The 22,845-nt window shown below is 48.6% G+C and overlaps 1 protein-coding gene across 3 annotated transcripts in view; it reads right to left on the reverse strand.

The window, feature by feature from the left end:
- Positions 1-145: 145 nt before the first annotated feature.
- The window catches only part of KIAA1671 (KIAA1671 ortholog), a 184,199-nt gene continuing 161,499 nt past the window's right edge, over positions 146-22,845 (reverse strand). For all 3 annotated transcript variants that reach the window (XM_016124212.2, XM_036221540.1, XM_036221539.1), the window contains 7 exons: positions 16,621-16,739; positions 14,116-14,362; positions 12,491-12,665; positions 10,551-10,675; positions 8,211-8,344; positions 6,544-6,626; positions 146-5,304 (listed from right to left, as the gene is read on the reverse strand). In XM_016124212.2, the coding sequence (XP_015979698.2) occupies positions 6,548-6,626; positions 8,211-8,344; positions 10,551-10,675; positions 12,491-12,665; positions 14,116-14,362; positions 16,621-16,739 (879 nt within the window). In that variant the 3' untranslated portion in view covers positions 146-5,304; positions 6,544-6,547. The remainder of the gene's footprint in view (positions 5,305-6,543; positions 6,627-8,210; positions 8,345-10,550; positions 10,676-12,490; positions 12,666-14,115; positions 14,363-16,620; positions 16,740-22,845) is intronic.

Raw genomic sequence — 22,845 nt, forward strand, 5'->3', positions numbered from 1 at the left:
CGCATCCATGGGCCCCCCTCTCCCAGGACCCCAACCACCCCCTCCTGCTGCCGAGCCCCCAGCTCAGCACAGACAACAGACCGACTCAGCTAGTGACGGGCATGCATGCATGGGAGAGTCCATTCATTCACACTGACACACCAACTTCTCCAATGCAACTTGCATCAAAGCTTTATTTGCTATTTTCATAGTCTGAATGCAACATCTCTGTACATGCAAAGGTCATCTTGATTTTTGGCAGTTGACTAGATTCCCAACTGCTCTTGATGTGCGTATGAAACCTCTTTACAGTTACAAAATATAAAAGCACTTGTCAACATCCAATACTCTGTGAGGTCCGGGGAACCTCATTATTTTAACATTAAAAATATAGGTTTTTCTAGATGAAGTCTCAGTCACACGATTAGAGGTTCTTTCTGGGATTGGATAAAGTGCCTCTCGTCCGCCTTCTGTTCGGAACTTCTACGGCTTGTGAATTCATAAGGCAATTGCAAGAACGCCAGCAGGCAGGAGGCTTAATTTTCTCCTACGCACAGGACTCAAGTTCCTTCTCTGTCATGACTCAACTATCTGATGAAGGGACACAGAAGAAAGGTTAGGAAAATATATAGTATATTGATATATATATATATATTTCCACTCCTCCATTTTACAAAGCATTTTGAGGATCAAAGCCATCTGGGAAGTACAGGACTTCTAGGATATCGGTTTGATTTAGGAAACGACACAGTACAAAATACCTTCCATTGAACACAATATATTACTTTCGTAAGCCCCCCTATTTACAGGATCTATAAGGCTATGTGGGATGAGATCATTAAAAAGCTCAAATTCTTCTTTAGACAATGGCATAATATTTTGAGCAGGTGTAATGTCACCGGAGATTGTCAGAAAAGCCAGTCCAGTTAGTGGAAGATGTTACGGCACCACATACAAAGGTAACTGAGGAGATTCTGGGAGGGCAAGGGGGGAGAGGCTGAGAAGTTAACCTGCCGGAAACTCCAGGTTGACTTTCCAGAGCCTGGCTCTCTATCCTGCTCCCTGGGTAGGGACCGACCCAGACTAAAGAAAGAAATATCTAGAAGGGTACTGGGGGCAAAAGGATGTACAGACTGGCTTAGACTGAGCATACTCATTCCAGACTACATTTCCAGAACCTGGGCTTGCAGAATTCCAACAGAGAGGCTCCTAGCAGCCTCTGGGCACAGAGCTCGGATGCCCCACTCCCTAAGGGCATGGAACCCGAAGCAGATCGCTGTCCAGATTCCTGGGGGGTCCTGCATGCTTCAAGGGGCTCCCTCCACCTCAGTACTGCTCCTCCGACCCCATGGCGTCGCGATGCCCTGGGACTTTTGCTTTTCCATTTTAACACATGATGGAGAAGGAAAGGCACAACCAGAAGCTACGAAAAGTTTCTCTATTACTGAAGTAGGGCGGTATTTCTCACTGGAGAAAGCTTTTCTCTGGCCAATCCCTCTCCCCTCAGGCTCACCCTGAAATGCTAGTTTACAGGAAAGCAAATCCTCTTGCTTCCTGTACTAAGGGACAGGGCTGTGTGGGAGGGGCCCAGGGGGCTGAGGAGAAGCAGGACTGGTGAGGGAGACACGGGCTTGAGAGCCCTCTCCTTGGGTGGAAGCCATCTTCCATGCAGGCCCGAGTCACACATTTGTGGATTTTTAGCTTTGCAATTATGCCTAGCTCTAGGGGCCATCTAGAGCATGGTGATGGGAAATGTAAAAATATCAATGGACAGGGCAGCTGTCAGCACCAGGGGGGAGCGGCTGATGTCTCCCTTAGGCACTCACATCGAGGGCGGTTCTAAGTTCCTTGCACAGCCTCTAAGGTTTCAGACTCCAGGCTTATGCCTATTTCTAGTCTCCTTAGCAAACCTAGCTGGCCTCACTTCCCGGGAGGCACAGAAAGAAAACACGTTTGTCCAAAAACATATGACTTGTCTTGTCCCTCTGGAAGGCATCCCCATCTGACTGTCTTTTCCCCAAATCCTAGGACAACCTGAGACTGTCAGGTCAGCCTCACTCAAAACCCAACACCCCCCACATCCCAAACACCATGAGGTTTCTCTTGCACCAGAGTTTCTCTGGTGGCGCTTAGTAATTCTCCGCAACACTGATTTTTGAGGCCTCGCCATGGAATTTCTCAGGTCAAAGGCCTGTTTCCTTAGGCAAGAGACCATGAAGAAGGGGATCTACTGGAGGGGAAAAAGATACAGACTTATCAAAAGACCATCTGTCAAAATGCTGATATGCAAAGGGTGTGTGTGTGTGTGGGAAAAGTGTGTGAGAGAGAGAGATGATAGATTAGATAGATGATAGATTATAGATAAAAGATGATAGAGAGAGAGAGAGAGAGAGAGAGAGAGAGAGAGAGAGAGAGAGAAAGAGAGAGATAGATAGATAGATAGATATGGGGGGGTGGGAGATTGTATATCCGTAGGAGTTTGCTTTGTATGCAAGACTGTCACTTGAGAGCCGAAGGCCCAGAGGAGGAAGGTTAGAGGAGGGCAGGTGACTTGACTGCATACAGATGATTAAGGCATATTTAGTTAGTTTAAAAGGAGATAGATTTCCAAAGATGACTCCAGGCTAACTCAAGCAACCAGCATACAACCCCTTGCTTAGCCCCAAAGGGCTCGCCCAGTTTAGAAAGAGGAGAAGTGATGCGCTGGCCTAGCTACCTGCAAAGGCTCTGAGCATCGGCCACTTCTAACCTCGCTGCACTGATCTCAGCGGAATCGAGGTCCCAGGGAGTCGGCACTAACAGGGTGGCCCTGACCCACAGTGACTGTCTGCTCTGCAGTGGCGAGATGAGGCTGCAAAAATAAAAGGAACTGGGGAGATCTGGGGCTTGCTCTAGTCAGCTGAAGGGGGTGGACTCTGTCACCAAGGGGTTAACTGGATTTTTATTTCCATCAAGGTGTGGGGGTTAGACAAAAGATCTCCGGGTCGGTCTCATTTCCTAGCGTTGCTCTTTCCTGTCGGGTATACTTGGGCGAAAACGTGACAAATTCAGAATTGAGAATCGTGCATGGTGAACAGATCAGGTCACTTCCTACTGCCTAAGATGGTGTCAACGGGCCCTTCCCAGAAAGACAAAGAAAGCAGCAGCCAAGAAAGGAAATCAGGGTCAGAACACACTGGGGGTTGTCACTAAATGGGTCCTATTGACTGAAAAGCCACGACGTCGCATTGTTATAAAACATGAGCTGGGCTTTTAAAAAAGAAAAATCAACTAGAGTAGTTCCTGGAGGGATTAAATCCCCAAATGGCCACAGAGAACTGATCGACCACTTACTCAGGGAATGAAGAGAATACAAATTATGATCAAGCAAGGCCAAACCTCTAGACACAGATGCACAAGGTTGGGCGGTTGACAGGGTCCAATGACTACCCCTCAGTCAACAAAGCTCGGCCAGTAGGACCCAGGGATGGATGGGGATGGGATCCTCCTATTCTTGTCCATGGTGCTGACCCAGAATCACGCTCGAGGGTACAGCCCTTTGTCTTAACCTGGAGATACAGGATTGCTCTCCACCCCCCACCCCCAGGAGAGGGAAGAGATGGCAAAGGGAGATAAGAGAGGAAGAACGATAGGGAGTCAAATATAGAGACTCTTGGAGAAGTGGCCCAGGAGGAGAGAGGCATGCTTTGACACCATTTGCAAATAATAGATTTATCAAGGAAGGTTTTCACCTCTTTCGGGGTGGAGTCGGGGGAGAGGGCATGCACGTGCCCACCACTTCCATATCTATCCAGCGCTGTGCGCGGACCCATTAGGACACTCAGCCTCGGCCATCACGGGCCGCTATATAAACCGCCTGAGCATCTTTCTCGCCGATGGGCATCTCCCAGGGAAGGTTGGCAGACATTTTTTGGCAACTGCACTTCTAGGCTGTTTGCTGGGGCCTTGGCCTTCACAGGTAGAGGCAGCTGGCGTTGAGGACGTCCAAAGAGAAGGACCGAGTGAAGAGTGTGTTGGAGATTTCTGGGAATGGACTTAGAGCTAGCGAGAAAGAAAGAGGCCAGGAGAATACTGCTTCGTCAGCTAGCATCCAGCACTTCTGTCCAGGATCCCTGGCCCGGGGGCCTCCCCTCCAGAAAAGGGCTTTTGGCAAGACCCTCCCTTCCTGCATTTGGACCGAAAAAGAGCACTTGGTCAGATGGAATTCAGGGGGAGAGTTGGTAGAACAAAGAGGTGAGAAGAAACAAGAGAACCCCTTATTCATGCATTTGTTCTGAGGCCAATGAGGAAGGGCTTTTCCATGCCAGCAGCTCAGGTGGTGTTCAAAAAGGACTCTGGAGAAAAAGAGTCTCAGGGTGGGTCTGATGTTTGAGTGGGAAAGGCACTGCCATTTCGGCTGCAGTCCATGAACCCTTGAGGCCAAGGGCAAAAGTCGATCCACAGAAATCAGAGCTCAGATGAAAAGGAACCAGGAAACTATACACAAGGGTGACATTAGATTTTTTTTTTTTAAAAAAGCTTGGATAGGGATAAGATAACCTGAGATGATCAGATACTTCAAGCCAAGTAGTCACACCTCTTTCCTCCTGTTCTTTAACATAAAAACATATATACATATCAAATGTCAAGGAAAATTGGCTGAATTATTGCTTTATCACCTTCTAAAGCAAACGAAAATGACACACAATAAGAGAGGCCGACTATACACACAGCCCCACTGGAAGGACCAATACACTTGAAAGAACGAGGGTGGGTATGCTTAAAAATCAGAACTGCTGATCCTTTGAGAGGGAGCTGGAACTCGCCAGAAAAACAATCAAAACCCCCAGCCCAGTGGCACTGCCCTGGACCACAGCTATAGCAGGAAATGAGTGGTTTCTTCTTCCTTGGAAATGTCCTTTTGAAAAAGACCTGCCCTGGGGTAGAGGGAAGAGGCGCTTTCACAGTTTTGATTTCCAGGATTGAGGGAGGCGGTCCGGCCTCACATCCGTGTTCCTGGGGCTGCTGCAGGCGTCTACAGTCGACAGAAACGCATGTTTTTACATAAAAAATAAACCCATCAGCATGGACATTTCTGGGCAGCCTGGCTTCTTCCCCAGCCGGAAGTGCTGTCTGGGGTGATGTGCAAATGCTTGAAGAGGGTGAGCCTTTCTGCCCGATCTGGGGAGAGCCTGCAGAGGTGGGGGCGGGGGCTGGACAGCGTTCTCCACGTGAGCGGAAGGGCCCGAGCAGGTAACCACTGTGCAGGAAGGAATGGCAGCAGCGTGGCCTTGTCTTGGGGTTCTGACAGTTAAGGCTTCTGTTCATGAGACGTGGCAGTGTTCCCTGTGTGGAGAGGAGGGGACAGTGCTGGTGTCAGTAGGGGCAGCAAGTGGCCCAATTTCTCTCTATCATCAAGGCTTAAAACCTTTTCTGGTTTTCCCCAGGACGGCCGCCACCATAAGCCACACCAGGAAAGACGATGTGGGTTTTTGTTTGTTTGTTTGTTTGTTTGTTTTGAGGGGTAGGATGAGAAAGGGGGTGGGAAGCTGGATATAGTGGAATGAACATGAAATTTAGAGTTAGGTCAGGTTCCAACCTCAGTGTCCCGAAATGGACAGTGCCGAACACAAAACAAACAAAATCTATGCCAAAAAATGAGCATAGATTTTAGAATTTAGATTCTTTTTTGGAGTTTTTTTATATACAACTATTTACACATATATATGCATACATACAAATATCTATAAATATGCAACATACATTTTATATGTATATAGTATGCAACACTCCCATAATCAAGCATATAAAATGCCTGCAGTGTAACATATAGATAGTCATATAAAGTGGGGAAAATAGACTTTAAATAGCATTAATCACATCCGAGCAGGTCAGGTTTTGTCACTGAGTGATGAAAACACTTTGTTGTCAGAGCATTCTGGATTTCAGGCTTGTAGACGAGGGGTGGTGGGTCCCTGTGCTACTCACATCTGAGCTGACTTTTACGGAGTGTGTTCTGCCTGCTCCCATCCCTAGGACTTGCAGGAAGCACTTGAGATGTATTCTCAGTGAGCCTGGGCAACTCAGCGACATGTGCTCTGTCACCCCATTTTACAGATGGGGAAACTGAAGTCTAAGATATTAAGTCGTTAGAGACTTACACCAGGGAATATCTAATCACTTGATTTTTTAAATCTTTTTTTTTCCCAATTAATGTTTAATTATACAGGTTGTATATGAATGTAGAGATTAAGAACCTTTCAGATTCAGCTGATCTTTGATGTCCCGCCCTCTCGTTTTATAAAAGGGGACTGAGATGCAGTGAGGGCAGCTGAGAACTCTACTTCTGACTCTGCCCATGACCTTCTCTCCCACTCCGGGTGGCCCAGCTGTATTTTTCTCCTTAAGAGGGAACAGATCATTGCTACCCTCTTTACAGGAACCCAGAACAAACCTGTACCCACATTTTCCCTTCTCACTTAGGATATGACACCCCAAATCGCTAAAACTTTGCCTCCTTGCCCAAGTTCCTGACTCCCCAGATTGTAGGCTCCATCCAGGTCTCCCCACCAGAAACTGTCATACCTGGTCAAGCTTGATTCTCATACAGGCTTTGCCTCTTCTTGGATTTCAGGTCCTTTAGCCATTGGGGTGAAGGCTCTTCTGATCTGAAACCACAAAGCCAGTGAGAGTCAAGTGTAAGCCAGACCAAGGGGTCCTTGCAGGCAGGGCTGTGAGCTACCCAACTTCTCGTCCACTGTGCCAAGGTGGATGCTGAACCAGCACTTGCAGATGGCAAAGATGCCCACACTAAAATGATTGACAAGCCAGAACCAGAAATTAACCAAAGCACCCGGTGATAAGAAGCTAAATAAATCACGGCACATCCATTCTATGAAATAATCCGCAGCTATACAGCGCATGTGAAATTATTTCCATCCATCTGCCCCTTTGCACCCCAATATCCATCTATTCTTCTATCTCTCTACCCATGTGAATGCCTGTGATGGTTAATTTTATGTGTCAAGTTGGCTAGGCTGCGGTACTCAGAAACATGGTCAAACATTATTCCAGATGTTTCTACGAAGGTATTTTTTAAAGATGAGATTAATGTATAAATCGGTAGACTTTGAATCAAGCACACTACCCTCCATATTATACTGGCCTTTATCCAATCATTTGAAGACCTCAATAGAATAAAAACAACAACAATAACAACAACAAAAAAACGACCTCTCTCTCAAAGAGTTAATTCTGCCAACAGACTGCCTTTGGGACTCAACTGAACTCTACAGATTTTTAGACTTGCCAGACTTCACAGTCTTGTGAGTCAATTCCTTAACAGAAAAAAACCCTCCTCTCTCCCTCTCTCTCTCTGTGTACACACACACACGCGCGCGCGCGCGCGCGCGCGCACACACACACACACACACACACATATCCTATTGATTCTATTTCTTTGGAGAACCCTGACTAGTATAGTGCCCATAAGACATAAAAAGATGTCTAACATTTACTGAATAATAACAATGACTGTCTGGGGGAGGTAAGATTTATTTTACTTTTTTTAAAACTGAAGACCACACATATAGAAAAGCACTCAAACTACCTATGCAACAGCTCAACGAATTTTCTCAACATGAGTACATTTGAGTAACTGCCATCCTAACGGGAACATTTTTACATGTTTTACTCTTTTATTCTTTACTTCTTTGTGTACTTTTGTGTTCTCAGAATTGCTTGTAATGAGAACACACCATTTTAACAAAAACAATAAAGCCATCATTCTTTGAACCTTTTTCAAGAAAAAAATTATGCTGATGAAGATTGTTTAATGACCATGGGAAAATGGTCACATGAAACATGTAGTTGGAAAAGAAGCTACATGCAAGTTATAATCTCCCTTATTCTCCTGAGACAAAGGCACTTTCCCAGAGGGTAAATGCCTTAGCTTCCTCATCAGTCTGGAAAGGGCTGGACGAGATCAGAAGTTTTCCAACAACGAAGCCCTGGACATGTAAGATGTGAAGGAAAGAGGGAAGGGAGGCTGGCTGCCTGATTCCTGGCCCTCCTCCCTACCTCTGCGTTTTTAGATCTCAGAGGGATCAGAGTTCTTGTGAACAAAGTTCTATTGCTAGAGAAAAAAGAAATAGTTGACATTCTCCGTGCCTTCAGCTCTGAAACCTAGGCAAGCACCTCCCCAGAAGTGCATCCCAAGTCTGAGAGGGGCCCTCATCCCCAAGACCCCTCACCTCTCTTCCTTCTCCATGCTGGAGGGCAGCACGCGACTGCCCAGCTGGAAAGGGGACTTGGGGGTCTTGGGTTGGGGAGTCCAGCTGGGGGTCTCACTGGGACTGTCTGCCTCTGGCCTCTTGTGCAGCTGAGCCTGGGGAGAGAAGAAAGGTGAGTCTGTAACTGCCTGTGGTCTAAAGAATGGTCCCATTCAACGGCACTGTCATTGCATGGTGACGATGGGGCCTCTGCAGGAGGCAAACACAGGGGCAGGGGGAGATGCTGTCCGACTTTGTAGGCTTATTAACATCAGAGGTCAGGCTTATTTGTCCAGGTAACCAGGCTTGACCACTGGGGTCAACGGACCACCACCAAAAATCCACACAAATTATCTTTGGCTGAAAAGCCTCCATTTGTAATGTGCTCAGCACAGGACATTCCTTTAACTTCCTGAAAACCCTGGGATGGAGATAATAGCCCGGCCTGCAGGGGAGGCTCAGCTCTATTTAGCTCCTTGCTCCTGTACACATTTGAATAAAGTGAAGTTCTTGACTATCAGATTCCCACGGGAAAAGGCAGGGTGGATTGTCACCCATTTTTGGAGGGCATGTTGGGAATGGAATGACCTAGAATGATGTGCACAGAATCCCCTTGCGAGACCAGGTGTATGTGGTGGTGGCAGGTGGCCTCTGTCTCCAACGCAGTGCTGGGACAGCCCCCGGCAATGGTGGTGATCACCATGGTCCTCCCGACAGCTCTATGCACTGAGCAGCCAGCCTTCGGACTCTGCCAGGCATAACTGACAAGTCACGGGTGGCTGAGATAGAGACTGGCTTTCTCGTTGCACAAGGGAGGAGACTGAAGGTCAAAGGTTGAGCAGTTTGCCCCACGTCACACACCGTTTTGAAGAATTGGGGGCCACAGACCGTTTTGAAGAATTGGGATTCCCCCAGGTCTGCCCGACTCCCACTATAGGATTCTTTCCAGAAAGAGCCTGGCAGCCTCTTCCGATTGTTAACAAATTCTGAGTGTTGCCTGCGGCCAAGAGCGACCAGAGCAGATGTGGCTCGAGGGGCCTGCATTAACACTAATGGCTGGGGCCTCACCCTCACAGAGGGCGGTGGGTCCAAGCTGTGTTCAAGGGCTCGAGGGTTTGCCTCTGGAGTTATTCGGGGTGTCCCCATGGGAGCCCCTTCCTGTAAGCAGTTCCTTTCACTGCCTCCAGTGTTAGGCTGCCTTATCACTTGTTCTGAGGCTTAAAAAAAATATTAAGCCAGAAAAACCTCTGGCCTGCTACAGTGGCTGCAAGACGTTCACATTTTGAAAACCTGTAAAATCACTTAGAGGAACAAACATGCACATCTGCTATGTACTGACTTTCTGTTCTTGCAAGAAATGACTTGAAAAGCAAAACTGCCGTCCACTAACACAGTGGCAAACTAAAAGGCCCTGCCGTAGGAGGCTTCACGGCTGCATGCAGGATCGAGCTGAGAAATTCCATAAAAAAACCAGCCTTCCTCAATAAAATGGGGGCAAAGAGCAACCTATTGTAGTGTTGCTTGGGGCACAAAGTGAGTTTGCAAAGGCACAGTGCCTGGCCCAGAACAGAAGGGGAAAGAGAGTCTCCTCCTTCACCTGAATTAAGTACCACTGCTTCTAGGACTGTGAGAGATGCCTGTGTGGCTGGGGAGCGGAGGAAGGAGGCAGCCCAGTTCCGTCCTGGGGATTCCACAATCCAGTAGAGATTGTGACATCATTCAAGAGGGCATTATGCGGTTCCAGTGCTGGCTTCCCATGTCCTTTGGTATTGACATGACCATTTCATGTGCCTACTATCCGTAGCAGACCAGATTTCTCAAGGACAGCAGGCTGGTTGTGTTCACTCCTGTCTCTCTGACATTCAGCACTGGGCCTTGATGCCTAAGGTGGACTATTAGCCCACCTTCCAGATGAGGACACTGAGGCTTAGCTATGAGACCAAACTGAACAACATGTCTGGGAAATGAAGAAACACAGGGTCACTGGTGAAATCCACATACGTCAGCAGTATTGCTCATAGCACTGCGCCAAGGCCAATGTCCGTGTTTTAATAACACACTATGGTCATGCGAGGGATTACCATTGGAGGAAGTTGGGTGAGGGGTACACGGGAACAATCTCTACTATTTTAACAACTTCTTGTGGGTCTTAAACTATTTCAAAAATGAGAAACTAGGATGGGAGTGAGGGAAGGAAGGCGGGACAGAGGGAAGCAAAAAAAAAGGATGCAGGAAGGGAAGGATAGAAGGAGAGTAAGAAACATGGAGCCTGTTCTTTTTGCCGCTGTGGCCGAGAGCAGCTCTGGGCACGAAGTGTGGTACCTTTAGCACCGCTGGGTCCACGCCTGGAAACACAGGCATCCTCTGGGGATGGCTGACAGGTGTCCTCTCAGTCCTGGATGGCTTCTCCTCCTCATCTGACTCTTCCCTCCTGGGGGATTTCTCTTCTGTGGCAAAGAAAAAGGCACTGACATCATTAGAAGCCACCACGGGTTGAGGGCTATGGGCCAGGTCCTTCACATACAGTCCCTCAGGCAGGCCTCACAGTGACCCTGTACAGAAGGGATTACTGGCCAATTTTACAGAGGAGGACAAGCTCGGGGCCTTGCTTTCCTGAGCTCTCTTCTTCACAACTTTGCTTCTTGCCGAGAGATGCTGACAATAAGGCAGGATGGGTTTTCTCCCAAGACTAGGCACACACAGACTCACTTCCTGGGCTCCTTGCTAATTCTAAGTTGGGAAAATAAAATTTCTTCTTCTTTTTTTTTTTTTTTTTTTTTTTGGCAGAGACAGGGAAGGAGAAAGGAGTACTTTCAGCCAGCAATGCACTGGGTCATGCTCTTGAAAGGAAGTGGGGAGGGCTTCCTGTGTCTTGTGGAAGGACTGCCCAGAGTTGGACCAGGAAGCCACCTTCCTTCACCCAAGACCTTCTTTCTGGGACTTAACCCTAGCATCGTGCTCCAGCCTCATAGGTGACACTTCTGGATGATGGACTGCCTGTCCCCACTTTTCCAGGAGTAAAGTGAGGAGCTTCAACCTCCTGGAGACTTGGACACAGACTTGGGCACAGGGAGGAGAGGTGGACGGGGACAGGGATGTCTGAAGCAAAGCCTAACCCTCTGGGGCCCCAGGCCACACACCAGACTGGGGCATGTTCAAAAAGCGTACCCCCAGGCCTTCCCCAGTCCCTGGCCGGCTCCTCAAAGTCGCTGCCAGGTTCCGGCTGGGGGATATTTGTGTGACTTTGTCCCCACTTTGGTCTTTACTTGCTCCAGGCAGCTCTGCGGAATTTGGCTCAGAAAACCAAGAGAATACAGAGAGACGACTTACTCAAGGCATTTAAATATCTCCTCTAATAACAGGCACGAGGTGGGAGAGAAAGAGATAACCCTCCAAGCATTTGTGTAAGGTATCTGGTCAGAAGCTACGCCCATCCCCAAGTTCCAAGCCTGGTCTGACATCTTACTGTTTGCCATAAGCAAATCCCAACTGAACAAAAGCCCCTGTAGTAGCTTTGGGGAACTAAAGATTGCATATGTGTACAGTGGGGAGGTCCTCTGCTTTGGTTTCCATTTCAAGAAAAGAATTTGCTTCTTACGACTCTTCTGTGGCTCTTTATCTACAGATGGAGACTAACTCCTTAGTAAGGAAGCATCACTTTCCGTGAGCTGGCCCCTGCCTACTTTTCCAGCATGGTCCCTGCTGTTTCCGGCCTATGTAACACTGAACCACCTAGAGAGGCCTCCGTCACACATCTCTGTTCCTTTGATCCTGTTGATATTCTGTCTGGAATACCCTTCATTGGCTCATTCCTATTTGCTCTTTAAGACTAAGCTCGGGTTTTGATATGAAATGCAGCCAAAGAAGTGATCAGAGGAAAATGCGTAGCCTTAAATAATTCACTAGACACCAAACAAGATTGGTAATAAATAAACTGATCTTTCAACTTGACAATCTAGAAAAAGACCAACAAACACACCTAAAGAGATACAGTGTGAATTTCAGAAGGACAAAAGCAGAAATAGTGAAACTCTATCAAGTAGGGGCTCTGTTCCATGCAACCTGTGAAGCCCCAATTAATATATCATCCCTCAGGGGGAAAAAAAATCATTTCTAATAGGCTGTGTAGAATGAGAAATCACAGTTTCCTATATAACTGTGTTCTGTTATCCTACAGCTTTAAAGTCAAAAAGTTCTTGCCAGCGTTTAACCTCAACCCTTGCTGATGTTCAGCGTGGTGTCTACGAAGGAGAGGGCTGTACCTGTCGAGTCTTTGAACATCCACGTGCTGTCGGCCTCTTCCTCTAGGGGAGATCTGCTCTCCGACTCGCTGACGCGGCTGCGCCGGAGGGTGTGGGAGATGGGAGCCCGGCGGCGGCTTCTCTTGCTGAGCTGCACCCGGGTCTTGAGGGCACTTGAGTCAAGGACTGAGGTTTGCTTTGGGAGCAGCAGCGGGGGAGAGGCAAAAAAGCAAAGGAACCATTAATGGAAGGCTCCACCCAAGAGGGGTGTGCGCAGCTTCACTGATACACGAGATGCTATTTAGGTGGTACGTGGGCCAGTGTTTCTACATTTTAATAGTAACTTAATACCTGAAGCCTGAATTTCTCCATGAAACATATCACGTAGACTGACTACAAGAAGCAAATGAAGACTGAGTGCCCTCGCGCTGTGCCTGGCACACAGTGGGCATGCAGTGGACATGCCTTCCCCCTCCTGGTGACACTATACAAACATGTAAGCTAGAGCAGTGCTCAGTCCACAGCAGGACCTCAGTAAATGTTTGCTGAATGAATAACTGAATACATCACCTAACTAAATCCTTACAATCCACACCATGTCCATGTTTACACAGCGGGCTGCCCCAGTGGAGACTGAACTTGTGTCCAGAGGTGCCAAATAGATACTCTGACTGTACTTAAGAATGGGAATCCCCTTTGAGGCCCTAGATGAAGGCCCCCTCCCAGTGCAATGCTATTCTTTCTCTGCGGGGAATCTGGGCGGCCATCCCTAAGACTGTGAGTATGAGGCTTTACTGCCAGGAGAGTGGGTCCCTTTAGATTTTGCATCATTTAGATGTTGCATCTTCAGAAGGGCAGGAAGGCAGCCCTATTGTCAGAGAAGGAGAATGATGAGACCTCTGTGTCTCAGGGATTGAGAAGGGAAATCTGCCTGACCCCTGCAGGTGGGGCTCATGGGGCTTGTGGGGCAGGGGAGGAAGAGGACGGGTGCTGGTCTGGAAGGAGCTAGAGCAGGAAGCAGCAGGATCTGGGCTGCTGGCATCTCGGAGGGTGCCTTTGTGTGGGACCAGGAAGAGCTGAGTTCTAAGGGCTGCCCCTGGGGACCCACGGGAGGGCTGCCAATGCCTGAAGGGTCTCCTCTTCCTAGAACCACTACTGGCCATTTATAGAGAGACCTGGATCCCCTGACAACAGGGACATATCCCAGTAGGCAAGACCTTGGTGAGAATGCCTAGCAGAATCTATCTGAGCAAACTCTGCTCTGAACACCTGGAACTGCAAACCTCTGGCAGAAACCCCAGAGGCGAGGTCAGACTTCTTGTTCACCTAACAGGCTCAGATCAGTTTTAATTTGAACACATGTGATTTTAGTTGAGACTGTGGAGCCCTCCGTGCTGGTCACCAGTGGAAAAGGAAGCCAAGGCTCAGAGAAATGAAGACATTTGCCCCAAGACACGTAGCTAATGTCTGGCAGGTCTAAGCCACATGCAGACATCCGTGTCATCTCAGACTGTACTCTCTGCACCCACCACAAGGGTACCTGGCTCACGGATTCTACCCCTGAAGGACACAATTCACCGGGAGATGGTATAGTGTCCCTTTAAGAAGTGGCTGATGCCGACACACGCTCCCTGTTACTGACTTACATCCATGAAGGAGAAGTCATCCCCTCTCTTCGGAGAGCAGGTGTCCAGCCCTTCCGTGCCGTCGTTGGATCCCAGGTCGGTGCTGGAGCGGTCCACGCTCGTACTCCGCTGGTCTCTGGAGCAGTCATGCTGGTCCCCAGCTGAGGTGGCCTCCGTCTGGGAGGACAGCGAGGACAAGCGGCTGCTGGAGGCTTGTTTCCGAGCCGATGTGGCACTGCTGTCTGGGGACGGGGACTCAGGGGGCAGGCTGCAAAGAGGAAGGAGGGAAGACACAGTGATACACGTCGTTTCGGAGAACTGAGTATCGAGTAAAGGGGGAGGGGCAGGAAGCAGGGTGCGGGGGAATGCTCTCTATGCCAGGACACAAGAGACAGAACATCCCGGTAGCAGACCCATTTGGGGCACAGCCAGGTGCTATTCACGGTGCCTCTGGGACACCTGGACAGGGCAGAAGAATGGGAGGGGTCGTTCTTGTGTGCCTCGTTCAAGACTCTCTAACTCCGTGCTCTGCAAGACGGGAGCTGCAGGTCACATTCGGCTATTGGGCCCTAGGAAGGTGGTGAGGGAGAGCTGAGATGTTCCGTGAGTTCCAAAGTGCACACCGGATTGCCAACACTTTGAGTAAAAAAAAAAAAAAAAAAAAGAATGTAAAATGTCTTGTTAATAACTTTTAATTTTGATTACATGTTAAAGTGATAGTATTTTGGATCTACTGGGTTCAATAAAATATACCGTTAAAATTAATTGTGTCTGGGTTTTTTTTCTCTTGACGTGGCTACTAGAATATTAAAATTACATATATGTCTTGCATTTGCAGCTTGGATTGTATTTCTGCTGGACAGCACTAATATAGATCAAATGATTGGCAGCGGCAGGTGGCTGTGGGAGAGCAGCGGGTGGGGGAATCTTGTGCATTATTTCATTCATGCATTCATTCATCCATTCGCTCATCTCATGAAGATTTATTGAGCACTTACTATGTGCCAGGCACTGTGCTAAAAGCTGTCATTTAATCCTCTCCACAATCCTATGAGGATTATCCCATAATCCTATAATCTCCACAACTCTACAAGGTAGGATTAACCTCCTGAAATTAAATGTTAACCTCGCTAAAGACGAGGAAACTGAGGTACAGAGTTGCTAAGCAGCTTGCCGGAAGGGGGAGAACTGACTCCAGATTCCAGGTCCTCGACCCTCTCCTACATCCTCCTACTTCCGGAATTTCTTCTCACGATAATGTATTCAAGAACCTCTTAAATAATGGGAACCGCATTAAGTAGAATATTTGCAAATAAATCGAGTCGTTAAATTAAAAAGGCTCTCCCTGCTGGTAAAAAAGACACCAAAGTCAAGAGCACGGGGGAAGCCTAACCCTGAGAAAGGGTGGGTAGGCACACCAGACACCACCTCCCCATAGGAGTCTCTATCCTGAAAGACCCCTAAGCTATCTGCTTGAGCAAAACTTTCAACTTAGGTGTACTGATGTTTTACTTTGGAAGCACAGCCATGCTTTTTGTCAGCTCCGGGATGATTTTATTACTTGAAATAAGCAGAACTTTTAGGTGTGTTTGTAGGATCAAGCCAAATCCACAAAAAATGTGAGAGAGATACCACGGAGCAGGCAGCAGATGGCAGCACTGCCCAGGGCTAGGAATCACAGCGGCCCCTGGGACAGTCCGGGAGAAGACGCTGCAGTGCCTCTGGGAGACAGGAGGGGGCGCCCACCCACCGGGGAGATCCCGGGTCCCTGTGAAAGCTGGGAGATTGGAGGCTCAGAGAAAGGACGGCCACCCAGGGTCCCACAGCCAGCTAGGGTGAAGCTAGGGTTAAGACCTGCCTGCCTCCTGAATCCAGGCTACACTCGATAACTTTCAGGCTTCTGCCACAGTCATAATATTCCCTCCTGGCCAGAATGACATCTCAGGGTCCCAGAAGCCATTAACAGTGGTGATAGTAAATACAGACATAGCTTATAAAGCAATATGCATATTCCAATGTTTATCAACACTCACACAGATAGATATGTTGAAAAAAGTCTAGAAAGACAAAAAAAATTATTAGTGAAGGTTTATCTGTGTTGAGATTACAATTGATTTTCATTTTCTTTGAATTTTTTTTTTATTGTGGTAAAATACACATAAGATTTATCATTAGTGACACACAGTGTTGTGCAACCATCACCACTACGTGGTTCTTGAACATCTTCATCACCCTAAAAGGAAACTCGATACCTGTTAAGCAGTCACTTCCCAATCCACACCTCCCCCGCTCCACTCCACAACCACTGATCTGCTATTTCTGTGGATTTGCCTATTCTGGATATTTCATATATTATTTTTAAACTTTTTTTGTACTTCCTAAATTTCCTTTTTATAACATGAATTGTTTACTCTTGTAATTACAAAACAGGTTCTAGTAACAGAAATCAGGAGGCTGGTGGACCACATTGACCCTGCCCATCAGATGCCCGGCTCTGTGGCCAGGAGCCCCACATCCCCCACCTACCTCTCCCCACTCTGGCGCTGGTCCGTCCACGTCCCATACTGGCTGTCGGCTTCCTGCACAAGGGTGTCGGTGTCCTTGGCCTCGGGGGGCCGCCTGGAGAAACATTGTTTCAGCTGGTCCTACGAGGACAAGCCAGAAAAGAAGTTACTATCAGGGAAAAATGCTCAGAACCTAGTTGCAGCTGATACAGGTCATATCACATCACCCCCAGCTCCCTACTGCTCTCAGAGGTGGGTCCAAGTGTCTTGGCTGGACATGAATGTGACCAGCCATCTGAGTCTGTCTAAGACAGCACAGGATGTAGGACTGTCAGTGCCAAAGTCGGGCAAACTGGGATGAAGAGGCCACTCTTCCCAGCACACAGGGCCCTGCAGCCAGGCTGAACTGCCCCCTCCCCACCCACACACACACACACCTTCAATGCTCCCAGGACTTATCGGTCTGGCTGAGGCACGCCCTCATGTGCACCCCACCCCGAGGTCCCACTGCTGCCACGCTTCCCCGCATCAGCATCACCCAGCACAGCATCTGCGGAGCATTTAACTTGTGCTGGCACCCACCACGCTGTTTACATGTCACCTCGCTGAAATGCAGTCCCCGAGCAAGACTTTGAGGTGGGATTTGTTATACTCCTCATTTTACAGATGAGAACACTGAGGCTCAGAGAGGTAAAGGGACATGTCCCAAATCAAACAGCCAGTAATCAGTGAAATGGAACTCAAACCCGGGCAGGGGCCTTGGATCCCAAGTCTTAACGAGTAACCCCTGTGCTCCATGCGGCCTGGAGCCCTTAGTTCTGTCACTCCCTGCTCAGAGAGCAGTCTCTGCCCTTGGCCTGGGTGAGGAACCAGGTTCTGACAGGACTGGCCACAGGGAGAGCCCAGTGCCTGGCTGACAGTGGGGAGCCCACGGATTTGCACTGAATGAATGAACTGCTGGCTTCTCAACTGGTTCATCTGGGAGAAGACGGAGCACTCAAGTGAAACCAAACTCCAACCCCTCGGGCAACCGACCAGTGGCATGGTAACCATTCAAATGGCCTTGGCTTCTGAGCTTCGAAGGATGTTTCCAGACACCATCTTCTGCTAACTTGGGGCCAGTGCATGAGGGGTATGAAAGGGGATGGAGGCAAGTGGCTGAGAGCAACCTTGCTCTCTACTCCAGAAACACCAACAGGGAGTATCTCCCTCCTTCTGCTCCGTTTGTGGTCAGGAGGCACACTCCGCTGGAATGGCTCCGGGGTGTCCATCCACTGCTCAGAAACCTCCCAAGGCTCCCGACTGGCCTCCTTCTGAAATCCATCGCCCCTCACTGAGTCCCGAATTTCCCGTCCATCCTCGTCTCCCAGCCCTGCACCAAACGAGGCCTGCATCCCAGTCTCCCTGCCCTGCCCACCGCATCCCACTCAAGCCGCACACACCCTGAGCCTCTGGCATCGCTGTTCCCTCATCCTATCCATCCTTCCCGCCCAGAGTCATTACCACCCGCGGTTATCCCTCTTCCTCCCGAACTCTTCCTGTCTACTCTAGACTCGTTTTTGTGCCAGGAAAAGTTTGATATGTAAGTTACTGACACAATACATATTTCCTGAGCACCTACTATGTGCCAGGCACTGGGGAACAGAGGCGGGGTCACAACGCAGACACAGTCTCCGAGATTCTGTAACCCAGCTGATGCACTCGTCAAGGTCAGGACGCTCCGCCATCTCTGTTCCCCACATGGTGACTGCCTGGCACCCAGTAGGCGCTTAGTGGAGGTGGGCTGACCATCCCTCAGCAGTTTATATTCTTTCCAGGCATGGGGAGCACGCCTCTCCACAGTTTCTGTGAAATCATCCTTAGCAGAGCAAACTTATTTGGTCCAGCAAGAATGAGCAAGTGTGTGGGCAAAGCTTTGCTGTGTGACCCCAGAGCCCTCGCCTCCCTCTCTGGGGCACAGAGAAGTTGTCAGGAATTGGTGAGGAAATGGTGGTCACCCTAAGGGCATGGATGCTAATGAGAGAACCTGTCTGACAGCTCCCAGCACAGGGCCTTGCCTGATAAATGCCCACCTCCTTCCTTCTCTCTTTCTGTCACTTTCTGGGGAGACTAATTAATGCACCCGTGATGTTCAAGGGGATGCTGTGGAGGAGTTGTATGCAAGAACAGGAATTCAGAATAAACGCCTTAGTCACGTCTGGTAAACAGCCACACTCATAGACCCTAATGACAGCCATTGTCCAAACGCCCCTAATTTACTGCCTGTAGAAACCTTTTCTTAGTTCTAGTTACCAAAATAATACGTGTTCATCGCAAAACACTGAGAAACTATAAAAAAGCACAGGAATAACATTATAAAATAACCCATCACCCAGTGACAATAGTCAAGCATAGTCCTCCCCAGAATTTTCTCTGGGTCAGTTGATCTAGGTCATCACTTTAAATGGCTGAAGACTATTCCAGCCCCAGTCAGCTCCAGCATCTCCCTGCCTTCCTCGATTCTGGCCCCGTCCCAAATATTTTCATCCTATTGCACTTTCCAAAACTGGAATCTGAGCCTGCTGGGTCCCTCAGGGCAAAGCCGTAGGGGTGGCTTGTGGGACCTTCATCGTCCCCTCCCCCACCCCATCCCTAGGCCCTCCCACCAGCTGCTCCAGCCTTTGTCCCCCTCATTCCTGATCCCACCCTCCCTTACCCCAGACCTGCCGAGCGGCCCCACCGCCGGCTGTGGTGCAGATTTCAACTTGAATGGATTTTTTTTTTTAACTTTTTATAAGTTTATTTAGACTGAAACTTATTTTAGTTTTAGTTGCAGGGAAGCAAGATCTCCAATGCTCCTCAACTTTGATGGCTCTTCCTCTAGGAAGCCTTCCCGGAATTCTCTCCCAACCAAGGCTGGCTCAGGACACTGCCCCTGCCCTACCCGCACCCCGACTGTCCCCTAGCCCTTAAGTCTCTCTGTCTGTGCTGTCCAATATGGCAGCCACTAGCCACACATGGCTATTTAGATTTAATTCAAATTGATTAAAACTCAAAAACACTAAGAATTCAGTTCCTCAGTGGCACTAGCTACCTTCCAAGGCTTCCTCAGCCACACGTGGCTACCATGTTGAACAGCACAGACACAGAACATGTCCATGGTTGCATAAAGTTCTAGTGGACAGCTCTGCTGTGGAACTCCCCATGACATAACAATTATAACTGACCTGTTTCTTTTTCAGTACCCCCTTTTTCTGGAACCATGACGCCTGCATTTGAACTCGGGCCCTGTGACACAGTAGCATGTGACCCTGGGTAAGTTATTTCACTTCTCTGTGACTCATTGTCCAGAGAAAGCAGATATTAAATATTTGGTTGAATGTCATTTCAGTCACTACTCGTTCCCACGGACCCCCAAATTTGGAGTAATTCAGGGATTGCGGTTATCGAAGAGAATCCGTCTTATAAATGAGGCTTGAGAAAGCAAGCAGTTGTTCAGCACTTTCTCCAGTTAGTATCCTGGTAACCTTGTGTGGACTGCAAACTATTCATGTGTCATCACTCTAGCAGATCCTGGCAGCGCTTCGAGTCAGCAAGGCTTGAGGTTGGCTCCCAGGGCTACGAGGCCTTGAGATCAACCATGGGAAAAAAAAAAAAAGGCGGGGTGGGGGTGGAGGGGATTATAAACAACCTAAAAGTCAGAATTTTTATTAGCCTTAAGGTAGGATGTGTTTCCAATTCACTTCTGCCTTATGGGCTGCTATAAAAACCCTCACTGTCTGCAGGCAAGTAGGTATCTACAAGGTAGTCTGAAAACACGAGGAGCTAAAGAGCTGTTGGGGGAATGCACGTGTCCAAATTAGCCCCCCGCTGGCGTCATGCACTGGCCTCTTCTGACATGCAGCTCTGATGGAAGTCAACCATCCCCAGTCCCCACAGTTCAGCTGTCACTTGTTCAAAGAGGATCATCCAGTCTTATCATTTAGATCTACAAGGACCCTGGAGTCCTTGCTTTGCAGATGAGAAAGTGAGGTACAGAGACAGGAATTGCCGTATGGCTCTTAGTTCCCACAGTGAGTGACAGGTAGTGCTGGGGGGACTGGGACTCAGGTTTCTGGGCTCTTGTCCCAGCACTGCTTCCTGCCTCCCAGCATCCACCTGCCCCCACCTTTCTCAGAAAGCTTCGAGAGGCTCTGATGAGGAAATGCACATTAAAATGCTCTAAAATGCCTCAAGAACTTGGCAGGCTTAAAAACCACTTGCTTGAACTAGCTCATCAAGCCCCACGTTACTGGTGGGGGAAAACTTTGGATCCTTACAGGCAAACATGGACTGCCTCGACTCGGGACCTGTGATGGACAGCCCTGTAACACCCAGGTTGGGAGGCCAGGATAACAGACGCCTTTAAGGGCTGAGTTTCAACAAGTCATAACATGTCCCGACATTTAAAACGTGCAAAACCTCGACTCGGCAATTTTAGTTCCAGAAATTTATCTCAAGAAAATCATTAGCCACGCTTGCCAAGATCTATGAATATGGACACTCCCTGCAGGATTGGTTATCATTGCAAAATACTGGAAATGACCTAACTGTCCAGTAAGGTGGGAACTGGTGAGATACGGTATAGTCTATCCACGCAATGGAATCAACACAGCCCAGGGAAATGATGACCGGAAAGAACACTTACTGTCACAGAAAGACGTCTGCCTTGTACTAGCGAACATTAGAAACAAAAATGGATACAAAATGGTACGTGTGTCGAGATGCCAGTTGTGTAAACACAAACATGTCAATGTGAGTAAAAGCAAATGAAAACTTCTGGACGGTTCCACGGCAAACTGTTACCAGTGCACTGTCTGTGCTAAGATAACAGGCTGTCTTTTGATTATTGATGATGATTTTATTTACTATCCGCACTTATAACTTTATATCTCAATATAATCAGATGATAAAATTAAATAAAATTAATTCAATCATACCTCTGATGCTATCGTATTATTTGCATCGTGCATTAAGAACAAATCAGAAAGGGGTTCTTTATTGGCTAATCTATATCAGAGTCCAGGAAACATTTTCTAAAAAGGGCCAGAGAGTAAATATTTTGGGCTTTGTGGGCAATACGGTCTCTGTCCAACTAACTACTCCCCCCTGCCACTGTTACTAGGAAAGCAGCACAAATGATATGTGAGTGGACGTGACTATGTTCCAATAAAACTTTATTTATAAACAGGTGGCTGGCTGGATTTGGCCAACAGGCAGTCTGCTGACTCCTGATGTATACAGCCTTTAGACTGTTGGCTGTTTCATCCACTGCTGCACCCCAGCACTTAAAACAATGCCTGGCCTATTGTAGTTGTTGAATAAATATTTGTTGGAGGAATATGTTTCTGAGAATAACTTTTTTTGCAGTGAGTAGGTGAGAACTTCTTAACCAGAAAAGAGAATGAGGCTAGCGAGGGGGCAGGGAAAAGGGTAAATATGACACCTGCATATATTTTGGGGTGTCTGACACATCCACCTAAGAACGAACCCTGAGTCAGGACAGTGCTTGGTGGCCCACAGCTGACAGAGCAATTCCTAGCAATTCCAGAGCTGAGTCCCAGCGCCCTTCTGCAACTCTACACCCCCAGCTGCGCAGGGAGCTCTACGGTCACCCTGCCCAGGCTGGTGCGGGTGACACTTGCTTTGTTTCAGTGCCCCAGAGGGCCTGCTGCACCTTCTCGCCCTGTGTCCAGGTCAGACCCGCACAGCGACTGAGCGATAATCAGCAGCAATGGTATCGAAGACCGACACTGAGGGCTGACGATGTGCCAGCCACTCTGTGGTTTAGTGTTCCCGACGATTCTGTGCGGCAGGAACCATCACAGACCGGACTTACAGGGGAGGAGACTGAGGCCCTGAGACATGCCAAGGTCACAGTTAGTGGTGGAACTGGGGTTTGAGTCTGATCTCGCCTGTTGTCCAGGTCTGAGCTCCCCAAAGCCACTGCGTTCTTCTGCCTCCGGCTTGACACCAGAGAGCTTTGTCGTATTCTCAGTGGCCATTTCAGGGATGGCAAAACCAAGGGGCAGGGAGAGGGAGGGATGCCCAGTCAGGCCTAGAATTCAGGTGCCCAGCCACCCTGGCCTGTGCCTGGTCACCGTGCATACCTGGGCACATTCCTTGATGGGGTCTCAGGCCTAGGAAGGGGAGAAGGGAAGGAGGGCGGGCCAAGGATAGGTGAGTGCCCCAGCTTATCTTGCATCCACCCTGCACCCCACCACCCAGC

The sequence above is a fragment of the Rousettus aegyptiacus genome, unplaced genomic scaffold, assembly GCF_014176215.1.
Source record: "Rousettus aegyptiacus isolate mRouAeg1 unplaced genomic scaffold, mRouAeg1.p scaffold_m13_p_5, whole genome shotgun sequence".
NCBI lineage: Eukaryota > Metazoa > Chordata > Mammalia > Chiroptera > Pteropodidae > Rousettus > Rousettus aegyptiacus.